Below are 25,057 nucleotides of genomic sequence, written 5' to 3'. Positions count from 1 at the left end.
CTGTTTGTATTGTCTGTTCTCCATCTGCTTTCCTGCTATTACCACCCCAATCCATTCTGCTATATTCAACACACCCCTCAATCTCCACTTTCACCCCAACCGGTCAAGGCAGATGGCCCCCTTGTGAATTTGTACACGGTAGTTAGAACTGTCGCCTCATAGCTTGAAGATCCCTGGTTCGCATCTTGGCCTGGGGTTGGGATCTTTCTGCATGGAGTTTGTATGTTCTCTCTGTGCATGTGTGGGTTTTCTACGGGTTCTCCAGCTTCCTCCCACAGTCCAAAAACATACTGAGGTTAATTGGTGATTCTAAATTGTCCATAGGTGTGAATGTGAGTGTGATTGTTTGTCTCTAAGTGTAGCCCTGTGATAGAGTGGTGATCTGTCCTGGGTGTCACCTGCACCTGCCTTCACCCTAAGTCAGCTGGGATAAACTCCAGGCCCCCGCGAGCAGTATATAGATAATAGATGGATGGATGAAATGAACAAATGTATTTACCTTTGCTGCACTGAAGTTCTACTTTAGGGCCTGTTTTTTCAATAGTCTTTCCAAAGTTTTTGTTTTCACATGAGAGAAAAATGCTCTAAACATTGAGTTGGAAATGATGCAGAGGTGACACAATTTGGAACAGTCTGACACTTAATTAGCTGTTTCTCTCTACTAGTCTAAAACAAGGAAGCAAAATATCAACAAAAAAAAAAATCACAATTGACCCAGAGCGTGAAAAATAATATTTATGCATACAGTAAACTGAAATTACAGATCAATGCATAAAGATGTCTATGAATAAAAAGCAGTAGCATCCTTTATTTTTATTGGACTGCCATCCTACTGCCTTCCATTCATCTCGAAAGCACTAGAAACGCCCAGATCTCGTCAGATCTATGAGGAACTTTGTGGTTTGTTGCCAGAGCTCTCTAGAACGGAAAATTTTAATCGGAGGACACCTGAGTGGAAAGAGGAGCTGCTATTCGCTGCTGTTGCCACGCGGCTGGCAGATCTCTCCATCCTCACGCATTACATAAGAGCGCTGGAGGATGCTGATTGGCTCAAAGGAGCCGTCCGGCCACTGAGGATAATCATCCGAGCACAGGACCTCTCCTCTACCCGGCACTTTTACACCGAACAGGACCGCACGTTTCCAGCCGAACAGACGAAGAACTCTCGAAAACGAAACTGTCTTCTTAAACGCTACTGAAATCTAACAGGTGAGGCAGCTTCCGGGTTTAGTTTCCTGTCGTGTTCGCGCGTAATTTATGCATTAACTCGTCCGTTTATTAGCTTCAAAGCCAAAAAAGTATGCCAGGTACTGCTCAGAAAATCGTAACTGCTGGTTGGACACGAAAGACACAGAGATAACTCGGTTTAGAATAAAAATGTATAAAAAACAGCATGGCTTCATTGAAACATGACGTGTTAAGGAAATGACGAATTTCTAGCCGCTGTCCACAGAGAGCATGAATGGTGTGTTGCTCATCTCCTGCTTATTTGTAGATTCTGCTGCCATGTCTATGAACGTCAACATCAACAGCCCCAATGTGAAGTACACAGACTCCCACATTGAGGCTAAATATTCCTACCAGACCACATCAGTGCACAGAGATGGGAACAAAGTCACGGTAAGTCATGTTTGTGTGGGTGCAGATGTAGAACTGAACAGTTAGTACATGAAATATTATCAAAAAGGGTGTAGCATAGAGATGTATTGTCACCATATTGGCAACACAGTGTACAAAGTACTCCCATCATGATGCAAGGTCAGTTAGTTCTAAATTATTTATTGACTTTCTACTAGATACTGCAGTATCTCATGCAAGAATTTTGTTTAGGATTGTTGAAATTCTATCTTAACTCAAAAGCATCATGCTGCAACCTTCAAAAGGAAAAGGAAAATGCACGCTTTGCATTTTCCATGACTGATCTTCAAGAAACATCAATTTACAGCTTAGATATGCCCCAACTGCAGCCAAAAAACATAACAAAAACAACAACAAAAAACAAAGATGGATCTTCAGGTGAATCTATTTCATTTCTCAAGTCTGGTTGTAAACCACCAGTACTTTCCTTAAACTTGTGTGCACTTTTCATTCCCCTTATGATTTTATTTGTTTTACCCTTTGTCTTTCTTCACTGGTTTAGTCAGTCAGTTGTATTTACTCTGTAAAATTTGTTTCTAATTTGACTACTTATTCTTTTTGTTATACTTTTTGTTCTGAATAATCAATTTCATTCTGTTGTAAATGAATAATTTTTTTTAAAAGCATAAATGGACATAATTTATTCAGATTTTGGGTTCTTGGATACACTGTTTGTTTTTTCAACTATATTTACAACTAACAGAGTTTGTTGATAGCCAGTCTCCATATGGGCACAGAAATATGAGCGAGAAACAAGAGAAAAACACTGAAAATTAAGATGTGCTTGCAAAGACAAACGCAAATAAGTTGCATGGAAATATTTCAACTGTAGAAAGAATGATGCTAACACAAAACAGGCCTTCTGACAGGAGTGTTTTATAGTTGTTACCACCATACAGCCATCGCAAATGAAGTTATTGAAGTCATCTGGTTAATAATTCCTGTAATTTTTATCATATAGTAATAAATATCTGAGAAAAACAAGGATGCGATGTCAGTTTTTTTCCAATACCTTGCAGTGCTAGTCTAGTTCAATATCCAAATAGCAGGAGTTGCAATTTTTAATTGATTTATTTTGTCTTATTGACGTTGAAGGCAAAATACGTCACAACATACCACTGTGAAGGGAGCTCTGTGGCGCTACAAAGTTCCCTACAGATTTTATTCTCCAGATGTCAGGAAATATGCTTGTATGACTGCAGCACAAATCACATCCTGTTTTGTATTTTATTTTCTTTTCAGTGGAAAATAAAACATGCAAAAGCATTCCCACTAAATCTTGACTCATATCTTGGGCTACAAATAAGTAATTAATATAATGTTTAATCTGTCAGTTACTTTCTCGATTCATTTATTGGTGTGTGGTCTATATAGTTTGATAAAATGTTAAAAAAAATGTTTTCCAAAATCAAAGATGAAGTACTCAAATGTCTTATTCTGTCCACAATCTAAAGATTTTTAGTTCACTACAGAAACAGTTCCCAATAATCATAGTTCAGAAGCTGGAATCTGAAAATGTAGGCATTTTTTTTTCTTTAAAAATTACTCAAAAAAATTAACTGATTATCAAAATAATTGGCAACTAATTGTATAGGTGACAGCTAATCAATTAAATGTCGCAGCTCTACTCATAATGCAGTTATAATCGCTGTCAGAATAATTACAATATGGTTCTTTTTGTACATCAATCATGAGTGTGTTCGCTACGTGTGTGTGTGTGTGTGTCATCTGTTCAGTCTCCCACTAACGCTGCTCTGTGTGGGATACAGGTGACCCCGCACACCACTGAGATGACATTTCGTACTGAGCGGCAGGTGCCCCAGCTGGGTGTGATGCTGGTGGGTTGGGGAGGCAACAATGGGACCACAGTCACAGCAGCTGTACTGGCCAACAAGCTGGGCCTCACCTGGAGGACCAAGACTGGAGAGAAGGTGAGTGACGGGAGTCAAATATGGCCCACTGAGATGAGGAGTTCACATAGGAATTAGAAAAAAAAACAGACATGATGTTCACTCTGTGGCCTATTGATGTAAATGCAAACCACAAGCTGCCTAGATGCTACAAAAAGTTAATGGTTTTCTTGGAAAATGGCCACCACTTTTATAAAGGATTCCATAGTTAGGTAGCTATAGCATGAAAGATGGCTCTTTTTTTAGATTTTAAGGTGAAAAATAGCTCCGGAAAGTGGATGAACTCTTTATAACCACACTATTTTAGGATGTGAAAACCTGACGGTACCACTAGGGAGCTAATCGAGAAGCTTTTGTCCTATTTTATAAATATAGCTGACTGTATGTCCCCTGATATAGTGGTAGAGACTCATTACAAGCTGGTTAGGCTGACATGTTCAGCGGAGCGTTCAGAGCTTAACTTACTCAGGTCTCAGGGATTTCCCCTTATATGGGCAGACATTTTTACCTCCATGAGCTGCTTTCCATTTTGCTGAGTTTACTCTGGCTCATATGATTTAATACACTTTAAAGCCTGAAAAATGACTTTCCTCTCTCCCCCTCATTCTTTAGAAAGCAAACTACTACGGCTCCCTCCTGCAGGCGTCTACTGTTTGCATCGGATCGGGGCTCGAGGGCGAAGTCAATGTGCCCTTCCGTGACCTCCTGCCCATGGTGCACCCTAATGATATTGTCTTTGACGGTAGGAACGATTCAGTCAGCTCAAGGCTTTAAAAGTGTGTGAGTGTTTAAAAGTGAAAGAGATGTAAAGTGAAATGCACAGAGGCTAGAGAGTTTCTGCATAAAGGTTAGAGATGTGCTCTAGTGGTCTTTTCCAATGCAGTCGAGTCTGCAGACCTTTAACAAGCAGGTCATTTATAATGCCCATTATAAGATGAAATGGATTCGCATATTAAGCTTTTGCCCTTTTAGTTCTGGAAAATGACTGACATCTCAGCCAGCACATTTTTTATTAATTTGAACCCGTTTCTGTGTTTTTTTTCAGGTTGGGATATCTCCGCAAAGGATCTGGGTGGCGCTATGGAGCGAGCTGAGGTGCTTGACTGGTCTTTACAAGAGCAGCTGCGACCGTACATGAGCTGCCTGAAACCCAGACCGTCCATCTATATCCCAGAATTCATCGCTGCAAACCAGGAGAGTCGGGCAGACAATGTCCTCACTGGGACAATGGTAGAGCAGGTAATAAAAGTCTCGACTCTGCTTTTATTTATTCTACTTCTCTGTTGGATTTTGACTTAAAGAGTAAATGATATTCCAGGTGGAACAGATCAGAGCTGACATAAGGGATTTCCGTCAGTCCAGCGGTGTGGACAAAGTCATCGTTTTGTGGACGGCCAACACAGAGCGCTTCTGCGATATCGTACCAGGAGTCAACGACACTGCCAAGAACCTGCTGGCTGCAATCCAGGTGAGAGCAAAAGAGGCAAAAAGAGATTTCAGTCCTGAAGTTCTGAAGCTGCTTTCAGTAGAAATCTCAATAATGGAAGAGGAGTAAATATTTAACTGCCCTTGAACCAGCCTAAATTGTGTTGCTGGCTGGTAGTCATCATGAATCACCCATTCAACTTTAATTTCTTCATAATGCTGGAGACCAAACAGTAATCCTCCATTACATTTAGTGATTAATAAAGCTTAGAGGATGAAAAGATTAGCTCTTCTAACACGCGCCATGGATTTGTAAATTAAATGCTTTAATGAGTCTGAAGCAGTCAGCAATTCCTTTTTGTATCAGATCAGGGGAAGAAAATTATGGTTTGTCCCTCTTGGGTAAGTTTTTTATTTTGTCTCCCGCCTTGAGCATGCTTGTATTGCTGTCACCAATGATAATAGTCCATTTCACAGACTTATGATCCTCAGCAAATAGCTCAATTTAGGATAGGCATGAAGTCGACAATAGAGTAATGCCGCTGAGATGATGTAAAGAGGGTCCCAGGGGGGGAACATAGTCTCGTGAGTCAAGCGTTGCTCCTTCATGTGACATGATGATGCGCTCAGTAACAGCCATCATCGCTTTGTTTGTTCTTACATCCGTGAGGCTGGAGCAGAAGTTTCTCCCTCCACGCTGTTCGCTGTGGCCAGTATACTGGAGGGCTGCGCCTACATCAACGGCTCCCCACAGAACACTTTTGTCCCGGGTGCTGTCGAGCTGGCCGTGCAGAGAGGCGTGTTCATCGGCGGCGACGACTTCAAATCTGGCCAGACCAAGATCAAGTCGGTGCTGGTGGACTTTCTGGTCAGCGCAGGTATCAAGGTAAGAGAGAGAAAATATGGACTGGATAAAGGAGGATTACTGAGACTGAACCACTTCTTTGAAAGGTCATCTTATATTGGAGTTTAGGAAGGAAAATAAACACAAATGAGAATATTAACTAGCACTTGGCTAATAATTAAGTGCAATTTAAATTGGCAAATATCACACTTGTGGATCTTTAACTACACCAGCCATAAAATCCCCCCAAAAAAGAGCCTATAATGAATCAGCTCAAATACAAGAAATGTTCACCATCATAATTTAAGAAAAAATATATCTAATTATCCAGATGCACATCTTAAAATTGTAAATCAGATACAACAGCTTTAACTAATCGAAAATATTACTACACAAATTCAAACACAAAAAATCACACTGGACTAAGTAGGATAATAGAACTTTAAATTGGAAAATAAGATTATTAATTTGCGTCAGGCTTATCTTAAGTTCACTAATTCTGCCATTAATCAATAAAGTAATAACTACTACAGACCAATTTTTTAAACATCCCTACCACCTACCTAAATCAGTAACAATAGCCAAGCACCATGTATGCACTGTATGTAGTGTTTAAAAGTGCTGTATGAATTATTGAAACATACACATTCTGTGTTCAAAACATGAGCAAACTAAAGCACAGACAGTCTGAACACAAAATGATCCCAGAATTGCTGCGCCTTGTATAACATTATATAACAGTATCCTGTTCTGTGTGTTTGGCAGTGTTAAATAGCATCTAGTTTAAAATTTATCAAACAGACTGACCGTGTTCTCTTTCCCAGAGTGTCAAGTACATCGGTGTTCGATATATATTCAGTATTCAGGTGTCGTATTCTGATAAACGTAAAAAATCTTTCCAGGTTTAAAGCACCTACGACATCTAAAGGTGGTGCAAGTCACGGGACTTTAACACAGGAGATTGATTTTTGTCCTGTGTTGGAACATTATTTTCTGACTGAATTCTTGTTTTCACTTTCTGTTTGCATAGATGTAAGCACCAACAGTGTTTGGTTAAGTTTTGAAAAAGATTGTGCTTTGGGTCAACGTTCACTCGTTCAAAACAATAATCACATGTCAGAAGAAAAACTTCTCATTGCCTGAAAAGGAGTGACAGGGATGGCAAAAGTAGAGATTTGGACAAGGACTCACATTGTCTTTTGTGACATTTATGGATTTTTAGATATGTATTTGAGCCCCTGTGTGTTGAAAAATAACTCTAAAGGTTACCAAATGCGTTTAAATGTGACAAAACGGCTGTGTGTGATGAGTTGGGAGGGCGAAAGGGCTCCAAGAACACATGTGAAACATCATGGATAGGGTCAGATATCCTGAATAGAATAGAATAGAATAGAAATACTTCATTGATTTTGAATTCTGTTGTGAAGATAGTAAGTAAAAAGCGTAAAGTGACCAACACCACAATAGAAAAAATATAAACATAATAGAAAGTATACTCAGATACAAAATGCACAATAAAGTGTAAATTACACTATGAATAAAATATGTACTAAATTGAAAAATGTACTATTAAGTGTCAAATGCTAACAACAGAAATAACAATAAAAATTGTACAAAACTTTGAAAGCGCTACTATAATTTTACATTTGAAAGCATGAACTATTAACATTATTCTTCTTGCTGGTAGGAAAACTGCAACACTCCTAACCAACTGCATTATTTTGTCTTCTAAACATCAAAATTTTGACAGTCCTAGATTTAAAGGAGGTTCTTAAACAAGAACCCAAAAGTTGCTTTTAGCAGAAGCTCCTAGGATCACCATGACCTGGATGACTGAGAGTATAGACAGAGATTTTAATACGTGACTCTCCGTTTGACAGCCGACCTCCATTGTCAGCTACAATCACCTCGGCAACAACGACGGGAAAAACCTGTCGGCTCCGCAGCAGTTCCGCTCCAAGGAGATCTCCAAGAGCAATGTGGTGGATGATATGGTCCAGTCCAACCCCATACTGTACCAGCCTGGAGAGAAACCTGACCACTGTGTGAGTAAGAAACACCAACACAGACGCAGAATAAGCTCCAATGTGGATGTTTACAGAAAGCTGATCAAACTTATTACCCGTTTCTGTTTTATTCCAGGTGGTTATTAAGTACGTCCCTTGTGTGGGAGACAGCAAGCGTGCCATGGATGAGTACACTTCAGAAATAATGATGGGAGGAATCAATACGATCGCACTGCACAACACCTGTGAGGTCAGCTATCAATTCATCTATTCCTGTGAACAACATCAGAAACGAGCAAAACTACAATAATAGAACAGTTGTCTTAGAGTGGGAGCTGTTAATTGCTGGCTAAATATAACATTGAGAGCTTTTTGTCTTCATCTGACAGTAGCTGTAGGAGGGAGGCTCAGGAGTGCTGCAGCTTCCTGTTAATCCTCCTTAACAAGCCTTAGAGCTAATTCAAACAGACCGATGCAGGTCACTGACATATTGAAGTTGTTTTGTGTCTGCTGTAACCCACAACCATTGCTACAAAAAACATGCTAATAATATCTGTACCAAATTAAGGGATTTTAGTATCATTTATGAGCATTCACAACAAAACAAATTGCTTTTAGTTTTTTTTTAACAGACCTTAAGCTTTTTTTGCTCAACTTTGGCACCCTCCAGTGGTAGAAAAAAAAACAAAGAATTTTGCATTGCATGAATATACGTCTGCACCAATTTTATGCATAGAAAAACTTAAGGTGTCAAAATAATTCTCGGAGATCCATCGTTCACGGAACTACTACATGAAGTCGCTCTAAATAGGAAAAAAAATCCACTGAAAATCAGCTTTTTGTGGATCTACATATACTTTTCTTGCAAGTAATTGCTAAATGTGCAATGAAATTAAACTATTCAAATATTTAAATTCAAGTTGGGACTTAAACGCTTTAATCACAATTAATTGATTACAGAAAAAATAACATGTTAAAAAAAATTATGCATTTAATCGCACCTTTCTCAGTTCCCTAATTTCTGGTACACCGGTAGCACTGATGCACACTCCAGCCCAGTAGGTGGCGGTAATGCGCCTAAAGTCTGTTTGCCACCTGCGAAGAAGATGCACAGGACGCACTGAGTGAACTTTCTCTTTTATTATGAAAACTGTTCAGCAACAAATGTTTCTGAAAGCTTGGGAGGTGAGAAATGAGCTGCTGAATCTGTCCTCGTTTTAGTTCAACAACGGCTAGTTTAGATGCTTAATGAAACTTTCGTGATGCGTCGGACATCCGCTCCCTGCGCTGCATTTGCATACATGAAACTACTTTATGCAAATGAGCTCCAGGGCGATGTACCATACGTTAGCTATGACAGTCTTGGTACCGGCAAATGGTGTTGCCAGCCCACAAAAACCACTTTTCAAGACATTGAAAGTGCTTAAGTTTACAAAAAGTCTTACAATATTGAATATAATCGCTATAATTGCATTTTGAGTTTACAGTAATCTGTGAATGTAGCAGACAGATGAAACATGCAGATAAATATAATTGAAACAAACATTTTTGTTGTTTTGTTTCTATTCATTGAGTCAATCATCAACCAAAATTTATTGGAATGTATCAAATATTGCTATTTGACAAAAATACGATTAATCATGTCCCACCACTAGTTTAAATCTCACTATTTTTACATTGATCTATGAACAGCCAACAAAATAACTTCATCAGTGTAGCTGACATTAAAACTAGCATGTGTAAAATATTTAAAAATGTAAACCCTGGTGACTCCTAGTGGTAGTAACAAAAAGAAACTGACAAATAAAGCAATATTTGCATGTACATGGGATGATGTTGTGACAGATACATTGTCCTTCAGTTCTATACACCATTACACAACGTGATCTCTTTTTCTTTGCAACAGGACTCTCTGCTAGCCAGCCCAATCATTCTAGACCTGGTGATCCTGACAGAGCTTTGCCAGCGTATCACTGTCCAGCCTCAGGGGGAGGAGGACTTCCAGTCTTTTCACAGCGTCTTAGCACTGCTCTCCTTTCTCTGTAAAGCCCCTCTGGTCCCATCGGGGACGCCGGTCGTCAATGCCTTCTTCCGCCAGAGGGCCAGCATAGAGAACATCATGAGGTGCGGATCAGTTTGAGGCTGGGGAAATTCCCCAAAAGCTTGCATTGTTCTTTTAACGGAAGAATTCTGCTTTTCACAACCCATGTGTTTATACTGTATGCATGTGTGTGAAGTTTTATAGTTTCATTTAGTTACAGTCTCCCTCCTTGTCTTTCTCAGAGCCTGCCTTGGTCTTCCTCCTCAGAACCACATGCTGCTGGAGCACAAGCTGCAGAGAAACTTCCTGCCTCCACATGCAACTTACACGAACGGCGATGTGGCTTCTCTGAAAAAGGTTCCTCTCACCAACGGGAATCATATGCCTCGAACAAATGGGATATATGCACATGTGGACGATGCAGCGTGTGCATTATGACACGAAATAAAACACTGCAGCCCAAAACAACACTGAAACAACATATTACCATGTTTAGTAAGAACAAGGGCCCTGACCGATTAAGCTACCGTTAGACAAAAACACACTTTGTAAAGTTCCGTAAAAGATTCATTTAAAACTGTAATCTTTCAGCAAGTTTTAGTTCCACAAAGTGCTGCAACAAAACAGGCACATCATACATGGTGTCAGTATTAATATACCTGATCTATATTTACTGACCTTTAACAGAAGTCTACAGTGTGTGAAGCCCATAGATTGCAATCATCTATGTCTCTATACTGTATAGAATTTTTCAAGCCAGGCAATTTTGTTAAAATATATTTCACAGTTTTTAAGGCAAGTAGGTGTGTTAAATATTTTGCAATTGAAATTGTTTGTTTTGTGTTCTTATTACATTTTTATTTAAGAATTTTTCAATGCTCAGTGCAGATATAAAGCACACCTGTACAGTGTACTGTATATATCTTTGCACTAGGTTAATATGTTTTACAAGTAAACGTGGTACTGATCTTGAAGTTGTGAGAACGGATCTTCTAACTGCTGTATTTGTTGTTGGAATGTGCGACATGAGCTTGAATGAGAGGCATCTCTCTTAATTCACTGGGTTGCTGATGTGTTAATATCTATCGCTGCTTTTTGTAGGCATACTGATGTTTTTGTGTGACATGGGCTATTTATATACAATAAACATGTTGTTGTTTGAACTTAATGTGTTTGTGACCTTAACTGTATTTGTCTTTTTAGATTTGAACTTATTGAGTAGCCCATTAGATTACAGTTTTCTTTATGTGCATTCATTGTGCATAAAAGAGAACACATAAAGCAAATTAATAAGAGAACAAATTAATATACTTTTGAGACCTCGGTAGGGTAATTGGTGATTCTGAAGTGGCTGTAGTTGGGATGTTCTAGCAGCATGTGCAAGGTTGGTCCCATCTTCTTACCCAGTGTAGCCCAGTGTTGGCTGGAATAAATCAGGTTTATTAACATTGAAAAGTGCCAAACTTAGATAGTAGGCTTTCATATCTATATAAGTAAGTTATTGTACAGCTACTTGTGTTTAATGTGATATTTGACATTTAGAAAATTTTGCATCTTACATTCTATCTTCACCTATAATGTCCTAATACACATCCTATTAAACACAGGGGCCCATCAGTGGTATGACTGATGATAGAGAAGTTCTACAAAATATGCCATTGGTTACTTTAATATTAAAACGCGATCAAAGACCACGAATGGGTGGCAGCAAGCCGCCGCCCTGAAAGCTTCCGATTTGCTGTGTAGCATTTGCTTGGTATTCTAACTGAAATATTTTGAATAGCCTATGCCCCACTAAAACATTTTCATATCGTTTTGCATAATAAAATTGTTCCTATGCTTGCCTTCACAAACAAAAATAAATATACAGCATGCAAATGGTCTTCTTTTCTGACTAATTTCTATTTGAGATGTTCAATCGGTGTCAAATTCTCAACCGGTGAGTTAATCCGTGTCCTAGTCAAGTGTGGCTTTAAAGGACATCGGATCAGATAACATGACCAGTACGGAGACACTCCCTGACCTGTGACAATAAAACCCTCGGCACACAACAAGAGAAAGACAAGCACACTGTTGCCTTAGCAGTCAGTGTTGTAGTCAGATACTTCCACAAACCAAAATTAACAACCTCATAAACTCTGTGGGTCACAGATAATAGGCACTACATGATGCAAATGATGGACCGACCGGTTATTGACCTTCAGTTTCTGGTCTTTGACCCGACTCTACATCTGCACATCATCATTTCCTACACAGTGTACACTTGGATGCTCATTGACATATATGCTGTTGTAGGGATGATATGTGCTTCAGATAAAAAAAATAATAATAATAAAATCTTACATACTGCATTTATATTTTTGCTCAGTATATATGGATATCATAAATAAATGCATATATATTAAAAATCTGAATAAAAACAATAGTTCAAAAGGTTTGTCATAACTCAGTGTAAATGCTTATGTTTAGACAACAAGCAGAAGTTAATAAAATGATGAAACAATAGATTTTAAGAAATTATTAGGCAAAAACTCAAAATTCTGAAATAAGAGGTCAACATCATGAATTTATTTGTGCAATAATGTGATGTAATGTCATACATAGGTCAGTAATGATCAATTATTGTTTTGTGTTTTAGTTTTTTCACTTGGGGAACAAAGCTTCCCCACTTTAAACAAAGCGAGATTGAGGGGAACTTGAACAGGACCAGCAGTTCATTTTTGCCCAGAAGGATTTGAATCTCCAGAATCCGCTCCTGTGCGCAATTTACGCACACAGTCTGACCGACAGAGGGCAGTGATGGGGTTTTACAGGACTCTTTAATGATTATTTAGGTGAAATAAGCAAATGTTAGTATATTGGAGAAGGCAGTGGTCTTAAAATTAAGCCGTTTTAACTCCTTCTCTTCAGTCTTCGCCATGTTTGGAGTCATTTCAGAGCCAGAGGATGTCAGCTGATGTGATGTCTGATTTTTCAGCTGCTGCAAATCAATTGATTTGCGACGTTTTCGGCTCCGTTTCCTGTTTCATCACTTCCACTGCCGTTGCTGCGACACGGGACGCCAACAGCAATGGCGGACAAGGAGAAGCGCCGGTCCGGAGTGACTCCCGCGGGGATGCCCGTGGGCAAAGCCACCAAATCGGACAGCGACAGGGAGTTTCTGTCGCAGGCGGGCGTCGGAGAGCTGCTCCGCGGTGCCATCCTGAAGATGGTCGAAGCCAGATCGGACGATCCCATCGGGTTCCTGGCCGACCACTTCTGCAACCTCGCCTCCGTGACGGACACCGGCACCGCTGGATGCGGCGACGAGGAGCCGCTGAACTCCGGATCTCTGAGCGGAGGAGCGCAGGAGCAGCAGCAGCATCTGAACCGGGCGCTGTGGCACCTGCGGCTGGCGCATCACTCCCAGAGGTGAGGGCGGGTTTCAGAGGTCCACGGTCCTGAACGGAACCGCACAGACAGATGGTGGAGCAGTGGGGAGCAGTTTGACAGGCTGAACCATTAAAACGAGTCTGGAGCTCACTGCTTCATTCATTATTGAGCAAACAGATGAACGTTTGAGCATTACTGGGTCTTCATCATGGGCTTTGACTCTAAATAAAAGGTTGTGAATTTAGCAGCTTGCCCTGAAATCTACTAAGAAGCATCTGTTTCAGGTTCATTTTGCTGGAAGATGCACAGAAACACCTGGTTCTATAATTCTAATACATTTAAACCAAGCAGCTTTATAATTTCTCTTGACATCTCTATACTGATTTCCCTTGGTGTCTCTATGGAAATTCTAATAATAATACAATCTTTGTCATTAAGATCATGACTAGGCCTCAGTGTTAAAGAATAACTAACACCTTTCTGTCATAGTATTTATTGAATAAAAAGCTAGTAGTGTCACTATAAAGCTAATTCTATGATGAAAAATATGCTGTTTAAGTTATTCCATCTCAGATCCTCAGAGTTCCTTTTGCCCGACCAGGTCTGAATCACTTGGAACTTTATCACAAACTATGGGTATTTAAAATGGTGTTGTGAAATTTTACATTCATGTATTGTTACGTTTCCTTCCCCCCAGAACACAACACAAGATACGAAAGTTTGTAAATGGGGAAACTGCACACTCAAAACGGGGTTTAAAAATAAAAATGGGTCTTCATTTTCTAAAAGGTGGGATTTTTCCCAAATACTGCTCACTGAATCTACCAATAGGATAGAACAACTAAAAATTATGACCCAAAACACAACTTATGTGGGAGTCACTAGTTTTGTTAGAGGTTGATTGAAAAAAGAAAATCAAAGAACTACTTGATTCTCGCATTCAGAGACAGTAAAAAACAGCGAAAGTTTCAGCAGAACAACTCTGATCTTCACTTTCTGATAGGAAAGCCCTTAATAAAAAGTTTTTAAATCCCTATGAAAGACTTTACAAAAAGCTAAATGTTCACTAATCTTCCAAGAATTATAGCTGCTGTTTCTCCTCTTCCTGTCTGACACTTCATTTAGATTTTAGCTCTTATGTTAGAAGGACTTGTTTTACCTTAGATTTTCTTTCAGAGGTCTTGCCAGTTTTAAGTATCCAAGTTATGAGATATCTGTCTTTCAGATCACCACCTTAATACTATGTGGGTGGATGGAATTTAATATGTCCTTTGATTAAAGAACAATTAAAGAAATTCAACACCTTTTCCCCAGAATCATGCTCCTGTCACTCCTGTGTATTCCCCAGAGCTCACTATTTGATGAAGAATTACGTAATATAATGACATAGACATCATACCTCTATTGAAAGGAATGAAGTTTGGGATGAAAAATTAAAAACTGCCTTATCATCCTACCCGATTTGGACAGTTTGCCTCCTGCCATTGATACAGTGAAATAAAGCTCATTATTTTGGTAGCAATGATATTTTTATCAGAGCTTTTGGGTTAAATCTAATGAGAAATGGCTCTTTCCGTCACAGCTCTATGGTTTAACTAATGATTTCCTCTCTTTTATTCCGTTTTCCACCCAGATCTGCCTTCAGCAACAACGTCTGTGTGGCCTACGACCTCCTGAACCTCACTGGGCCTCGAAGACCTGCTGGCGAAGCTCCTGAAGGCCCTGAAGGCGCCGACAGCCCCACCGGAGAAGGAGGAGGATGCGGAGGAGGAGTGAGAGGAGGCCTGTACACTCAGACTCTGCAGTGTTTGTGCAGTGAAGGCGGAGTCCCTGCCTCCACCTCCGCCCCGCTCCTCCGTCGCCTCCACTGCCAGGACCACGAGGCCGTCCCGTACGATGTTTTCCGTTACGGCGTGGTCACCTGTGCCGTTTTCTCAGACTACATCCGGCAGGCTCAGAGGCTGTATGCTGAGGTGTGCTGCCCAGACGAAGGGCCTGCCTCGCGGGCGCTGTGCCTGGCCGTGCTGGGGACCCTAAAGGAAGCCCTGGAGACTTCCCAGGGCCCTGATGCAAACTGCTGTGTTAACGCCAATGCTAAAGCTAGTTCCTGTTTGGAGAATAATGCGAAGGCGATCCGCTACCTGGAGGCCAGTGCCAAGATCTCCCCCTACAAGGTGGCTCAGGCCATGGCTGGAGGACAGACACGAGGGCCTGGCGGCGACATGGACGCAAAGGAGTTTGAAAACGCAGCCGCAGAGCTGTTCATCACTCGAGTGAAAGTTGTGTCCTAGGTTTTGTTATGATTGACGAATGTTTAGCAATTCACAGTAAAAGATGAAACTCTCTTCACCTTCTGTAACCTCTAACATGCTGCTGCCCAAATAGCAAATTTAAAATAGACATGACTTCTTCTCAAGACTGTCACTAAACCCAATATTTCCTGTGTAAAATATGTTTGTTGACTGTTTGACTTTTTAATATGGCCCTAATGAGAAATCGTACTGAATCGTCTGCTGTGACTATATGTGTGCTGTGTGAAAGAAAAGAAAATCCTTTCTTTGACTACATTCTGCCCTCAAAATCCATATTTACCCTGATAGTTTTCTTTTTGTTCAACCTGACATGAAATTCTTGGATTAGAAAGCAACACTCTCTCCTCTAGATCCCGTGAAGCCGTCATTGCTGTAATAAACGCACTTTTTTTAAAAAAAATTATTGCTTCTGTCTTTTGTTGAGGCTGTCAGCGAGGTGTTGACTTAACTCTAAAGGAGAGTTCAAATTGAAAACTGATGTTCACTTATTTTTTTGAACTTGTATTTTTATGTCAGGTAGTTCCATTTGGGGGCCAAAAAGAAAGCAAAGAAAGTGCTTACAAATTAGTAAACACTGACAAGCTGGTGCAGAGAAAGAAGTTTACAGACAAGGAATTAAAAAGCCATCCTCATGTGTGATGTGCGCAAAAAAAGACCAAAAACCTTCACTTGGATCAGAAAATTAAAGAGACTGAACAAAACTAGAGCTTCCCAAGGGAAGACGACTTAACAAACTTCCCAAACAACCCAGATTTTCTATCCATGCACTGATAAAGAAAGAAAACTGCAGTATCATACTGATAAAAGATCAATCAAGATGTCTAGACTAAAAATGGACGCAGTTCCACTGAAGTTTTGATGCCCAAGTTTCACAAACTTTTCTTTCATCAGTAATTAAATGATCAAATCACAAAATAAATGCTCGCAGGGCAGCGCAGAGAGATAATCCAGTCAACACACCTATGCTAAAGGATCATTTAAGAGGAAAACAGTCTTTGAATCCATACTATTTTTGATCATATGCAGTTGTTTTCAGTCAGTCTGGTAAAATATCAGACAGAGCATTCCTTGAATTAGTTTTTTAAGGTCTATTCAGTGTTTAAATGTAACTAAACAGATTTACTTAAGTGGAGTAGAAGTAGAAATTTGCATAAAATGAAAATGATTGTTTCCATTTTGTTAAGCTTTATACGTCTGTTTTACTACATCTATGAGGCAAATATTTTCTATTTTATTCTCTTAACAGTTTTAGATCATAGTTATTTTTCAGATCGCAAATTTTCAGGCCCTTCCTGTGAAAACAACGGCCTCCAGATGTGGTGATGTTGAATGTTTGTGATAAACTGAAGAATTAATGTTCCTTCATGAGTTGGGGAAATGTTCCTACTTCTAAAATCAACTAAACTACTCTTGGATAAGTGAAACAGGATATCAATGCCGTACTAAAAACAGCAACAAAACAAAATGTTAAAGGTTCCTCAGTGAATTTACATTTGAAAAATTCCTAGGTCTGAAAACAATTTTCAAACTTCTGAGACAATGTAGTAACATTACTGGGTCAATAAGATAAGTTCTGATACGATACGATACGATAGAACTTTATTAATCCCAAAGAAAATACTTAATCAGTTCTTGTGCTCAGAAAAAAATTACATAACATGAGATACAATGTCTAACAGAAAAACAACTACTATTACAATTACTATTAGCATCACTAAAAATAAAGACAAGTAAACTAAAATAAGACTTGAATGGAAAAAAGAAGTGATGTAGGCAAGGACACTAACATAACGTGAGAATAAATATAGTATCTAATAGAAAAACAGTTACTATTCCAATTACTATCAGCATTACTAAAATACAAATAAGCCAAAATAAGAACAGAAAAGTTCGGAGGTAATACTGGCAATGAAGCCAATATAATATGAGAATAAATGCAGTGCCTAATAGAAAATCAATGACGTATGAATGATGATACACAACTAAAATAAAAGTAAATTAAAATAAAACTAGAATAGAAAAGTAAAAAGTGACACATTAATACAATAAAAGTAATACTGTACATGATAACTAAATATTGCACATGAAATTCAAATATTGCACATGACACTGAAACTGACATTGCACAATCTACCGAGAAATTAATATTGCAAATGACATTATATTATTTTGGATTTAACTGACTGATGTTTTTGTCGCCTTTCCTGTCCTGAAAGGCAAGAAAGTTACTGAACTACATATAAACATATTTTTTAAAGCCTCTGTTTACTGGTGCATCTCAAAAAACAGTTGCATGAGTTTAAGTGGGCACATTAAGTGACATATTTCGCATTTTTCACATTAAGTGCTGCAGCGTTGTTGAAATCAGTGCCGTATTTCAGCCACTAGGCGGCAGCACCACTCAGCACCAACAGGCAGAAGGCGGAAGTGTTCCGGTTTGTTTTGCTCTGGAGCGACCGTGATGTTCTAGCGTCCTGCTGTGTTACTCTCGTTTCTGTAGCTCCATGACTGTCGTGTTTAACCCCGGTTGATTCAGTCAGAATGGAGGAAGAGGAGCAGCTTCGTTCTTTAATGTTCCTCATGACTTACATGCTGCTGAAGCGTAGGAGAGACATCAACGATGCAAACATCCAGAGACGCACCGAGATCCAAAGACGCATCAGACACCGACAGTACTTCTTCCAGAGACAGAGGAGGATGCTCATGGTCAGTCCCTCAATCTCTATATCCGTTTATACCGGACACAGCCCCAAACACGAACATATTTATTTCAAATGCATGTTCTTTCAGACTGTACTTTAGATATGGATAACAGAGACTTTCCTACTGGACTAAACTGAAGTCTTTGGTACCAGAGGTGTTTGTAGGATTGTAGGAGTTTGTAGGAGTCCAAGCTAGAAATCTTTAGATTTTTTTCCGCTATTTTTGACGTTATTTCATAGTAAAATAAATATGAAATGTGAGACACCGGTCATTCCAGTGAGTGCAGACCATCTAGATCAGAAGTGTCAAACTCATTTTAGCTCAGGGGCCACATCCAGCCCAATTTCATCTCAAGTGGACCAGTAAAATCACTGCATAATAACCTATGAATCACTAATGTTTGCATTTGTTTTAGTGCAAAAAAGTACATTCTGAAAATGTTCATATTATTGAAGTATCTTTTTACAAAACTTTATGGACAACCTGAAATTTCTTAAGAAAAATGTGTTCTATTTCAACAACATTATGTTTAGTTTATCATTTACACATTACAACTGACAGATCACAGAGTATCTGCAACTGAACAATACAGTATTTTATTTTGTCTTTAGGGTGCAAAAATGTCTGAAGCAGCATTTTACATTAAGTAGGCTTACTCACTGTTTAATTTGCTCCTGGAACTTGCCAACTTTTTTCCACTTTGCAAAGTCATCCTGCAGGCTGGATTGGATCCTCATGTGGGCCAGTTTTGGCCCGTGGGCCATACATTTGACAGCCCTGATCTAGAGCAATGGTTCTTAAACTGTGTGCCTTAGAATTTCTGTTTTCAGTGATGATTTACATGATTTTAGGATTGTATGTAAAGGTGTGCCTCGTGACTAAAATGTTTGCAAACCACTGAGCTAGATCAAGGCTGCTAAATTTTAGTTTCCAGCTGAAGCCCCTATAGGTTCATGATGCTCATTTTAACTTGTTTATGATTTTATGTTAGAATGTTTTGTTTTTTGTTTTGTTTTGAATGGGTGACTCTTAAAATAGTCCATCAGAATAAATGATAATGAACAAGGATAAAGGAAATAAAACTAAGGTTGACATGGAACTAAGGTAAATGTAAAACTAAGGTAAACAATAAATTTATCTATGTACAATATTGCACGATGTACAATAGCAGCAATGGCTTTAAGGTGGTCAGTGCAGCAATGAAGAGAAGCAGCAGCATCCATGAGCTACAACAATTCACCACATGTAAATGACTAACAGTTTTGCAGCATCTAGGCGTGTTGTTAAAGTGTAGACTGACTACTTGAAAGTGTGTATGTGCAAATATTTATTGTGGGGAGAACCAGTTAGGCAGCCTGACTGCATCCGGGTAGAAGCTGTTTCTCAGTCTGGATGTTTTTGCCCGGATGCAGCATCGTCTCCTTCCAGAGGGCAGGAGGGTGAAAAGCTGCTGGTGAGGAGAGGAAGTTCACCCATACCCCAGATAAATCACACATAATTATCAGACCAGATCTGAAGTCTGCAAAGGTGACAAAAGCAAAAAAAAAAAAAAAAAAAACTCCAGAAAATTCTGTCCATGTTTAGCCTAATGATAACGCATTTAGTCAGTATCAGAATCACTTTTTTGATCCCAGAGGTGAAATTATTTATGCTACAGTTGCTTCCATTCAAAGTCTTATAAATATCAACAGCACAAAATATAATAGATAAACTTAAAAATAAGTAAAAATATAAATATATGTAGAAACAGTATTAGCATGAACGTAAAATGTGCATTTTCCAAGAAAAAAAGTAAGTATGCAGTGTAATAAATAGTGTGTTATTGCACAGAGGTACATAGTCATTGCACAGTGTTAACTCAAGAAGTGAAGTGAAATGAAAAAATAGCTAACTGCTTGCATTGAAATTGGCTCAGAGTGTGTGAAACTCTGATTGAGGAGTTATACAGTTTGATGGTCACAGGCAGGAATGATTTCTTGTGGCGCTCTGTGCTGCATCTTGCTGGGATGAGTCTGTTACCTACAGCAACTTGCAACTAAAACAAGGACGTGTTTTTTATTGTTACTAAGCTGCCAGCTTTAGTAGTCAATTTAATGATCACAGAGGCCATGGTCTTTATGTAGTTATGAGAAAGCATCTAAAGGAATAATAATGTTACGGTTGCAAATATCCTGCTGAGAGAGAGATAAAATATCTCTGCTCTAGAACACTTGATATATGATATGTGAGACTGTTTTGCTCTCAGGTCAGTATGGAGACACCCCTTTATCTCAACTATAACTACCTCAAAACTGATTTACAAGTGTTGACTAATACCAGAAATAAAGCACACTTTACAACAGTTTTAAAGCATGTGAAGTCTAGTTTTTATTTTTCTGCAAAGCAATTTGTGTTACAATTTAATTTGTAAAAAAAAATCCCGTCGAAAGTAAACCTAGGTGATTAATAGCACGTCAACTTAGCATACCAGTTAAACTTTGTTGACAAATTTCATTCATCAAGACTCTTTTGTAAAAGAGATAAAGATAATAGATCACAGCAGTTAACTCAAAGCAACTTGTTCATTCGCTCTGAAATTTCAAATAAGGATGTTAAATACCTTGGCATCTTACACAACAAGGCCTTATAAATGTAGACACATTATCCTAAGAACACTTTCTGGGCTATAATATCTCCAGGCTATTTTTTTTTGACATTGTGAATTACAATTTTTTGTGAAGCTTATCCAGGCACCACTACTGTGTTCATGATTTTGAGTTTCGTCTCTTCCTCTTAACACATTTTTAAAAGAAATCTATGAGCACAAAAGTGTTCATTAACATAAAGTAAAAAGTTAAAGACATAAATGAAACCTGAGCTTTAATGATTAATCTTCCTAGTTTTTGCTAAATCATTTGTCTGATCAATAAAAGTATCTGAAAAATCTCCCCACAAAATCTCCCAAACAGTCTCCCGGAGTGCAGCATGTCATCTTAATTTTGACTGAAAATTTGCAATAGGTAGTTTACCATTTGTGCTCAAAAATATACATAAATGAATGATAAATTATCTCAAGAGTCCAAGAACAGAATCTATAATAGCTCATTTGCCATTATGCTAACAGCAAAACAAAAATTAAGCCAGGAGTTATACCTCAAACATACACAATAAATAAATAAGTAAATAAGTGAACTAAAAAGACATACAAATATATGGTTTGATTTTTTTATTTTGTTTTTTTCCATAAGCAATTAAAGAGATCTTGTTGTTTTTGTCACCAACTACTCAAATTATAGACATTAAATATGGCTACAAATATGATTTAAAAAATATCTGTTAGAAAACATCAATACATTTTACTATTTAAGAGGAAAATAATGACAAATTCGGGATATTCGAGAGCAGTCTCAATAGGCCTGTTACAAAACACAAGTTGACTTATTGAAACCTCTTTCATTTTCATCTCTTTCTCCCCAGATGATGATAGCAGGAGGCATCCGCTCCAACGTCCGCATCCGCACGCGTCCCTGGACCAACACTCCGAGCACCGATTGGTGGGAGCGTGTGGTGATGACAGAATTCCAGCCCTGTGATTGGCTGGATAAGTTCCGTATGAGCCAGGAGACCTTCTTCTACCTCTGTGACAAGCTGAGGCCTCGTCTGGCCCGACAGGACACCAGCTTCCGCCTGGCGCTGCCGGTAGAGAAACGTGTGGCCGTGGCTCTGTGGCGCCTCGCGTCCAACATCGAGTACCGGACCATAAGCACCCTGTTCGGAGTGGGGAAGTCGACGGTGTGCAGGTGTGTCAGAGACATGTGTCACGCTATCGTGGCGCTCCTCAGCGCCGTGTACCTGCGAACCCCCAATGAGCAGGAGCTGGAGGATTCAGCTCAGCTCTTCCAGTCCTACTGGGGTTTTCCTCACTGTGTTGCTGCCATCGCAACTCTACACACAGCAATCATCACTCCGTCAAACAACGCGTCCGACTATGCCAACCCTGCCGGCTGGCTCTCAGTGCTGTCTCAGGTAGAGGAAGCACCCACCTATGCTACTTCAAATACTGCTGTTGTTCAGTTAAATTTTGATTCCTTGCCTCTTTCTGTCTTCTTTCTAGGTTGCCATTAGCGGTCGGGGACAGTTCTGGGATGTTTGTGCAAGCTTTCCAGGTGGAACAGATCCAGCAGACATCTTACAGAACTCGTCGCTGTGGGCCACAGCTGCAGAAGGTGGACTGTCACCTGTCCCACCACCTATCTTCATGGGGAAGACGCTCAGGTAGAGTTTACAGCTTGATAGTTAGTAGTCAAACTGATAGTAAAATCATCAAACTTTTGGAACAGTTTCTACTTGACCAACTCTGATTTGCTGGAAATTTTTATAGCATACACTATGAATATTAATAAAAACATTGTTGGCATTGTAATATGACAAATACTTTCTGAGACAATTAAAAAACAAACAAAATTTTATTGCTATTGTTATTCAAGTTTCTTATTTTTGTGCCTATATATTTTATTTTCCTATTCGGCTGTATTGTAAAGAGGCCTCCACATGTCATTTCAAGTTTAAGTAATGGTTGAATGAAACATTTTCATCTTAAAGGAAAGTAACAAGCTGCTAGTTGTTCCTGTGTATGTTGGGTTTTTCATTCAGCCTTTTTGTCATTTATCTCTCTACTTTGAAATAACACACAATGCATATTTGTGATGGACAATGGATTGAGCTGAAATAATGAACTGGTCAAGAGAAAATAAAAATCTACACTTTAGGAAATCAGTTACTGATTATTCAGTTTTCCCTTGTAGAGCGATTTTTCACACTTTTGCGTCTTCATATTGGGGCGATTTTGTGCTTTTCTTTATTTCTCTCACAGTGAACCGACTAAACTGATTGGGCTTTAAACTGTGGAAAGGAGGTGTTTGAAGATATCAGTTCTGCCTTTTGAAAATTTGATGGCTTCCTTCTCTATTTATTTATTCTTTTCAATTTGTATACTAAAGGATTACACAATTAATTCTAAAGAGATTGTGAAAACCAAGTATGTGAATCATCATGATTCTGTTTTAATAATTCTGGTGGACATGGAAACAAATCTGCCTTAACTAGATAAAAGCTGTGTATTTCACAGAATAACTGAATGAAACCTGTTTATTCTGTCTAGGTATGTGTTGCTGGGTGAGGCCTGCTACCCTCTGCAGAGCTGGCTGATGAAGGCCTATCCTGAGGAAAAGAGCCGGAGGGCGAGTCACACAGCGCTGACGGAGCCTCAGCGGCTGTTTAATCAGCAGCTCAGCAGAGCGCTGCGTGTTTCTGAGGAGGCGCTGCTGAGGCTGAGGGCCCGCTGGCAGTGCCTGAGCAAGAGGAACGACTGTGGGCTAGACGTGGTGCCCACCATGATCCTGGCTTGCTGCATTCTGCACAACATGTGCGAGTCCCACGGGGACGCTTTCAAAGCAGAGTGGCAGGTGGAGGTGGCTGAGGCAGAGAGCCCCCAACCCAGCCACAAGCAGCTCCTCTCCACTAGCATGGACCAGAGTAATGCTGAAGAGGTTAGACGCCTCTTCTGTGACTATTTTGAACAGCAGATTGATTGATAAAGGGCAGAAGTGACTGAAAATCCTTGTAAACGTTTACATTTTTTGTTACACTACCAACATGACTGTGCTGTAGGAGTCTGTCACTTATTCTGCCAGTCTAATGTTAACATGTATCCTTAAGCTAACTGTAGGCGTGTTACAGCAATGCAAGCATGCATCATATATGGATTTAGGTCAGAAGAGTTAAATAATAATTGTCCCATTTTAAATCCATCCAAAAATATTGCATTATATATTAAGACATTTTTGTATATGTTGTTTAGATTATTCTCACGTATTTTGCACATTTTTGTAGTGCATCATTGCATCAAGATTCAAGTGTTATTTATGATTATATGAGTTTGGTGTATGTGGGTTTCTCTTGTTTTTGTTGGTGTTTCATTGTGTATTTCGAGGGCTTGCCACCAAGGCTGGACAATATGTCATTTCAGCATCAACACTGCCATGTATACATGCACAAGTATGTGCAATGTGAAGTATTGCAAATTATCTCAAACAACATCACTGATATTTAAACTGTAGTCACACAACACAGAGTTTGTTTAGGAGGGTGCAGGCTCCACATGTGCAAAGCAAAATGCACAAAGAATGGGATACAAACTCTGAAAAGAAAGATTTGGTTACAAAAGAAACAACATTAGTTGTATGGAAAATGTTTCAGCTACGGATATTGTTGACTCAAAACAGGTACTTTTCTGCAGTGTTTTGAATTGAACTGTTCTATCAGCACCACAAAACTATGTGTGACGGGTGCAAGGTCAGATATGAATGCTTATCCATAGTTTAAAAAAAAAAAATTGAATGCCTTTGTCAATGTTGCAGTTCCAAACTGCTTTTTCACTTTTTATTCTTGATAGAGATGCACTTCATTAAAAAGAGTTATAGAACATATTGCAATGTGCAACAAAATTGGTCAGATTGGTCAATTATTTAAGTGTTGTGAAAATTTCTGTATTTTTTTCATGTCACGATGTGTAGCATAGAAAAACATAATATTGCATTGTCAGTTTTAAACCTATGTCATGCAGCCGTACTTGGAACCAGTGTTAACACTTATTACACAGGTGGGAAAAATACAGAAAATATTGAGTTGTTTTTTTTTCTTTTACTGCTTTCAGGGCACTTGGACCCAAACAGAGGCATTGCACATTACTTCATAGAAATTAAACTGAATACTTGACTCAGTGCACAGAGAAGTCATTTTAACATTTATTTACAAGCTGCTCCAGG

The 25,057-nt window shown here is 39.1% G+C and overlaps 3 protein-coding genes across 3 annotated transcripts; all 3 read left to right on the top strand.

Moving 5' to 3' along the window:
• The first annotated feature begins 1,044 nt into the window (after nt 1-1,044).
• LOC111567717 (inositol-3-phosphate synthase 1-A) lies at nt 1,045-11,027 on the top strand. The gene is made up of 11 exons (XM_023269004.3): nt 1,045-1,209; nt 1,496-1,620; nt 3,408-3,569; nt 4,161-4,290; nt 4,594-4,787; nt 4,867-5,016; nt 5,644-5,859; nt 7,698-7,862; nt 7,960-8,073; nt 9,730-9,947; nt 10,107-11,027. The coding sequence occupies exons 2-11, from the start codon at nt 1,507-1,509 to the stop codon at nt 10,300-10,302; spliced, it is 1,659 nt and encodes a 552-aa protein (XP_023124772.2). The 5' UTR covers nt 1,045-1,209; nt 1,496-1,506; the 3' UTR covers nt 10,303-11,027.
• Nucleotides 11,028-12,868: 1,841 nt separating this feature from the next.
• Nucleotides 12,869-15,948, top strand: tpgs1 (tubulin polyglutamylase complex subunit 1). Its single transcript, XM_023269012.3, has 2 exons — nt 12,869-13,275; nt 14,870-15,948. The coding sequence occupies exons 1-2, from the start codon at nt 12,935-12,937 to the stop codon at nt 15,525-15,527; spliced, it is 999 nt and encodes a 332-aa protein (XP_023124780.1). The 5' UTR covers nt 12,869-12,934; the 3' UTR covers nt 15,528-15,948.
• A 2,027-nt stretch (nt 15,949-17,975) lies between these two features.
• LOC111567723 (uncharacterized) lies at nt 17,976-25,011 on the top strand. Its single transcript, XM_023269013.3, has 4 exons — nt 17,976-18,254; nt 21,708-22,256; nt 22,345-22,505; nt 23,392-25,011. The coding sequence occupies exons 1-4, from the start codon at nt 18,090-18,092 to the stop codon at nt 23,822-23,824; spliced, it is 1,308 nt and encodes a 435-aa protein (XP_023124781.2). The 5' UTR covers nt 17,976-18,089; the 3' UTR covers nt 23,825-25,011.
• The last annotated feature ends 46 nt before the right edge of the window (nt 25,012-25,057 follow it).

Source organism: Amphiprion ocellaris, chromosome 20, assembly GCF_022539595.1.
Source record: "Amphiprion ocellaris isolate individual 3 ecotype Okinawa chromosome 20, ASM2253959v1, whole genome shotgun sequence".
Classification (NCBI taxonomy): Eukaryota; Metazoa; Chordata; class Actinopteri; family Pomacentridae; genus Amphiprion; species Amphiprion ocellaris.
This window is presented reverse-complemented; position numbering and strand designations above follow the sequence as displayed.

Excerpts from the sequence above, each read along its gene's own strand:
- LOC111567723 (XM_023269013.3), top strand. The coding sequence starts at position 18,090 with ATGGAGGAAGAGGAGCAGCTTCGTTCTTTAATGTTCCTCATGACTTAC. Across the intron at positions 18,255-21,707 it reads GACAGAGGAGGATGCTCATG|ATGATGATAGCAGGAGGCAT; the intron begins GTCAGTCCCTCA and ends CTTTCTCCCCAG. Across the intron at positions 22,506-23,391 it reads TTCATGGGGAAGACGCTCAG|GTATGTGTTGCTGGGTGAGG; the intron begins GTAGAGTTTACA and ends TATTCTGTCTAG.
- tpgs1 (XM_023269012.3), top strand. The coding sequence starts at position 12,935 with ATGGCGGACAAGGAGAAGCGCCGGTCCGGAGTGACTCCCGCGGGGATG. Across the intron at positions 13,276-14,869 it reads CTGGCGCATCACTCCCAGAG|ATCTGCCTTCAGCAACAACG; the intron begins GTGAGGGCGGGT and ends TTTTCCACCCAG.
- LOC111567717 (XM_023269004.3), top strand. The coding sequence starts at position 1,507 with ATGTCTATGAACGTCAACATCAACAGCCCCAATGTGAAGTACACAGAC. Across the intron at positions 8,074-9,729 it reads CACTGCACAACACCTGTGAG|GACTCTCTGCTAGCCAGCCC; the intron begins GTCAGCTATCAA and ends TCTTTGCAACAG. Across the intron at positions 9,948-10,106 it reads AGCATAGAGAACATCATGAG|AGCCTGCCTTGGTCTTCCTC; the intron begins GTGCGGATCAGT and ends TGTCTTTCTCAG.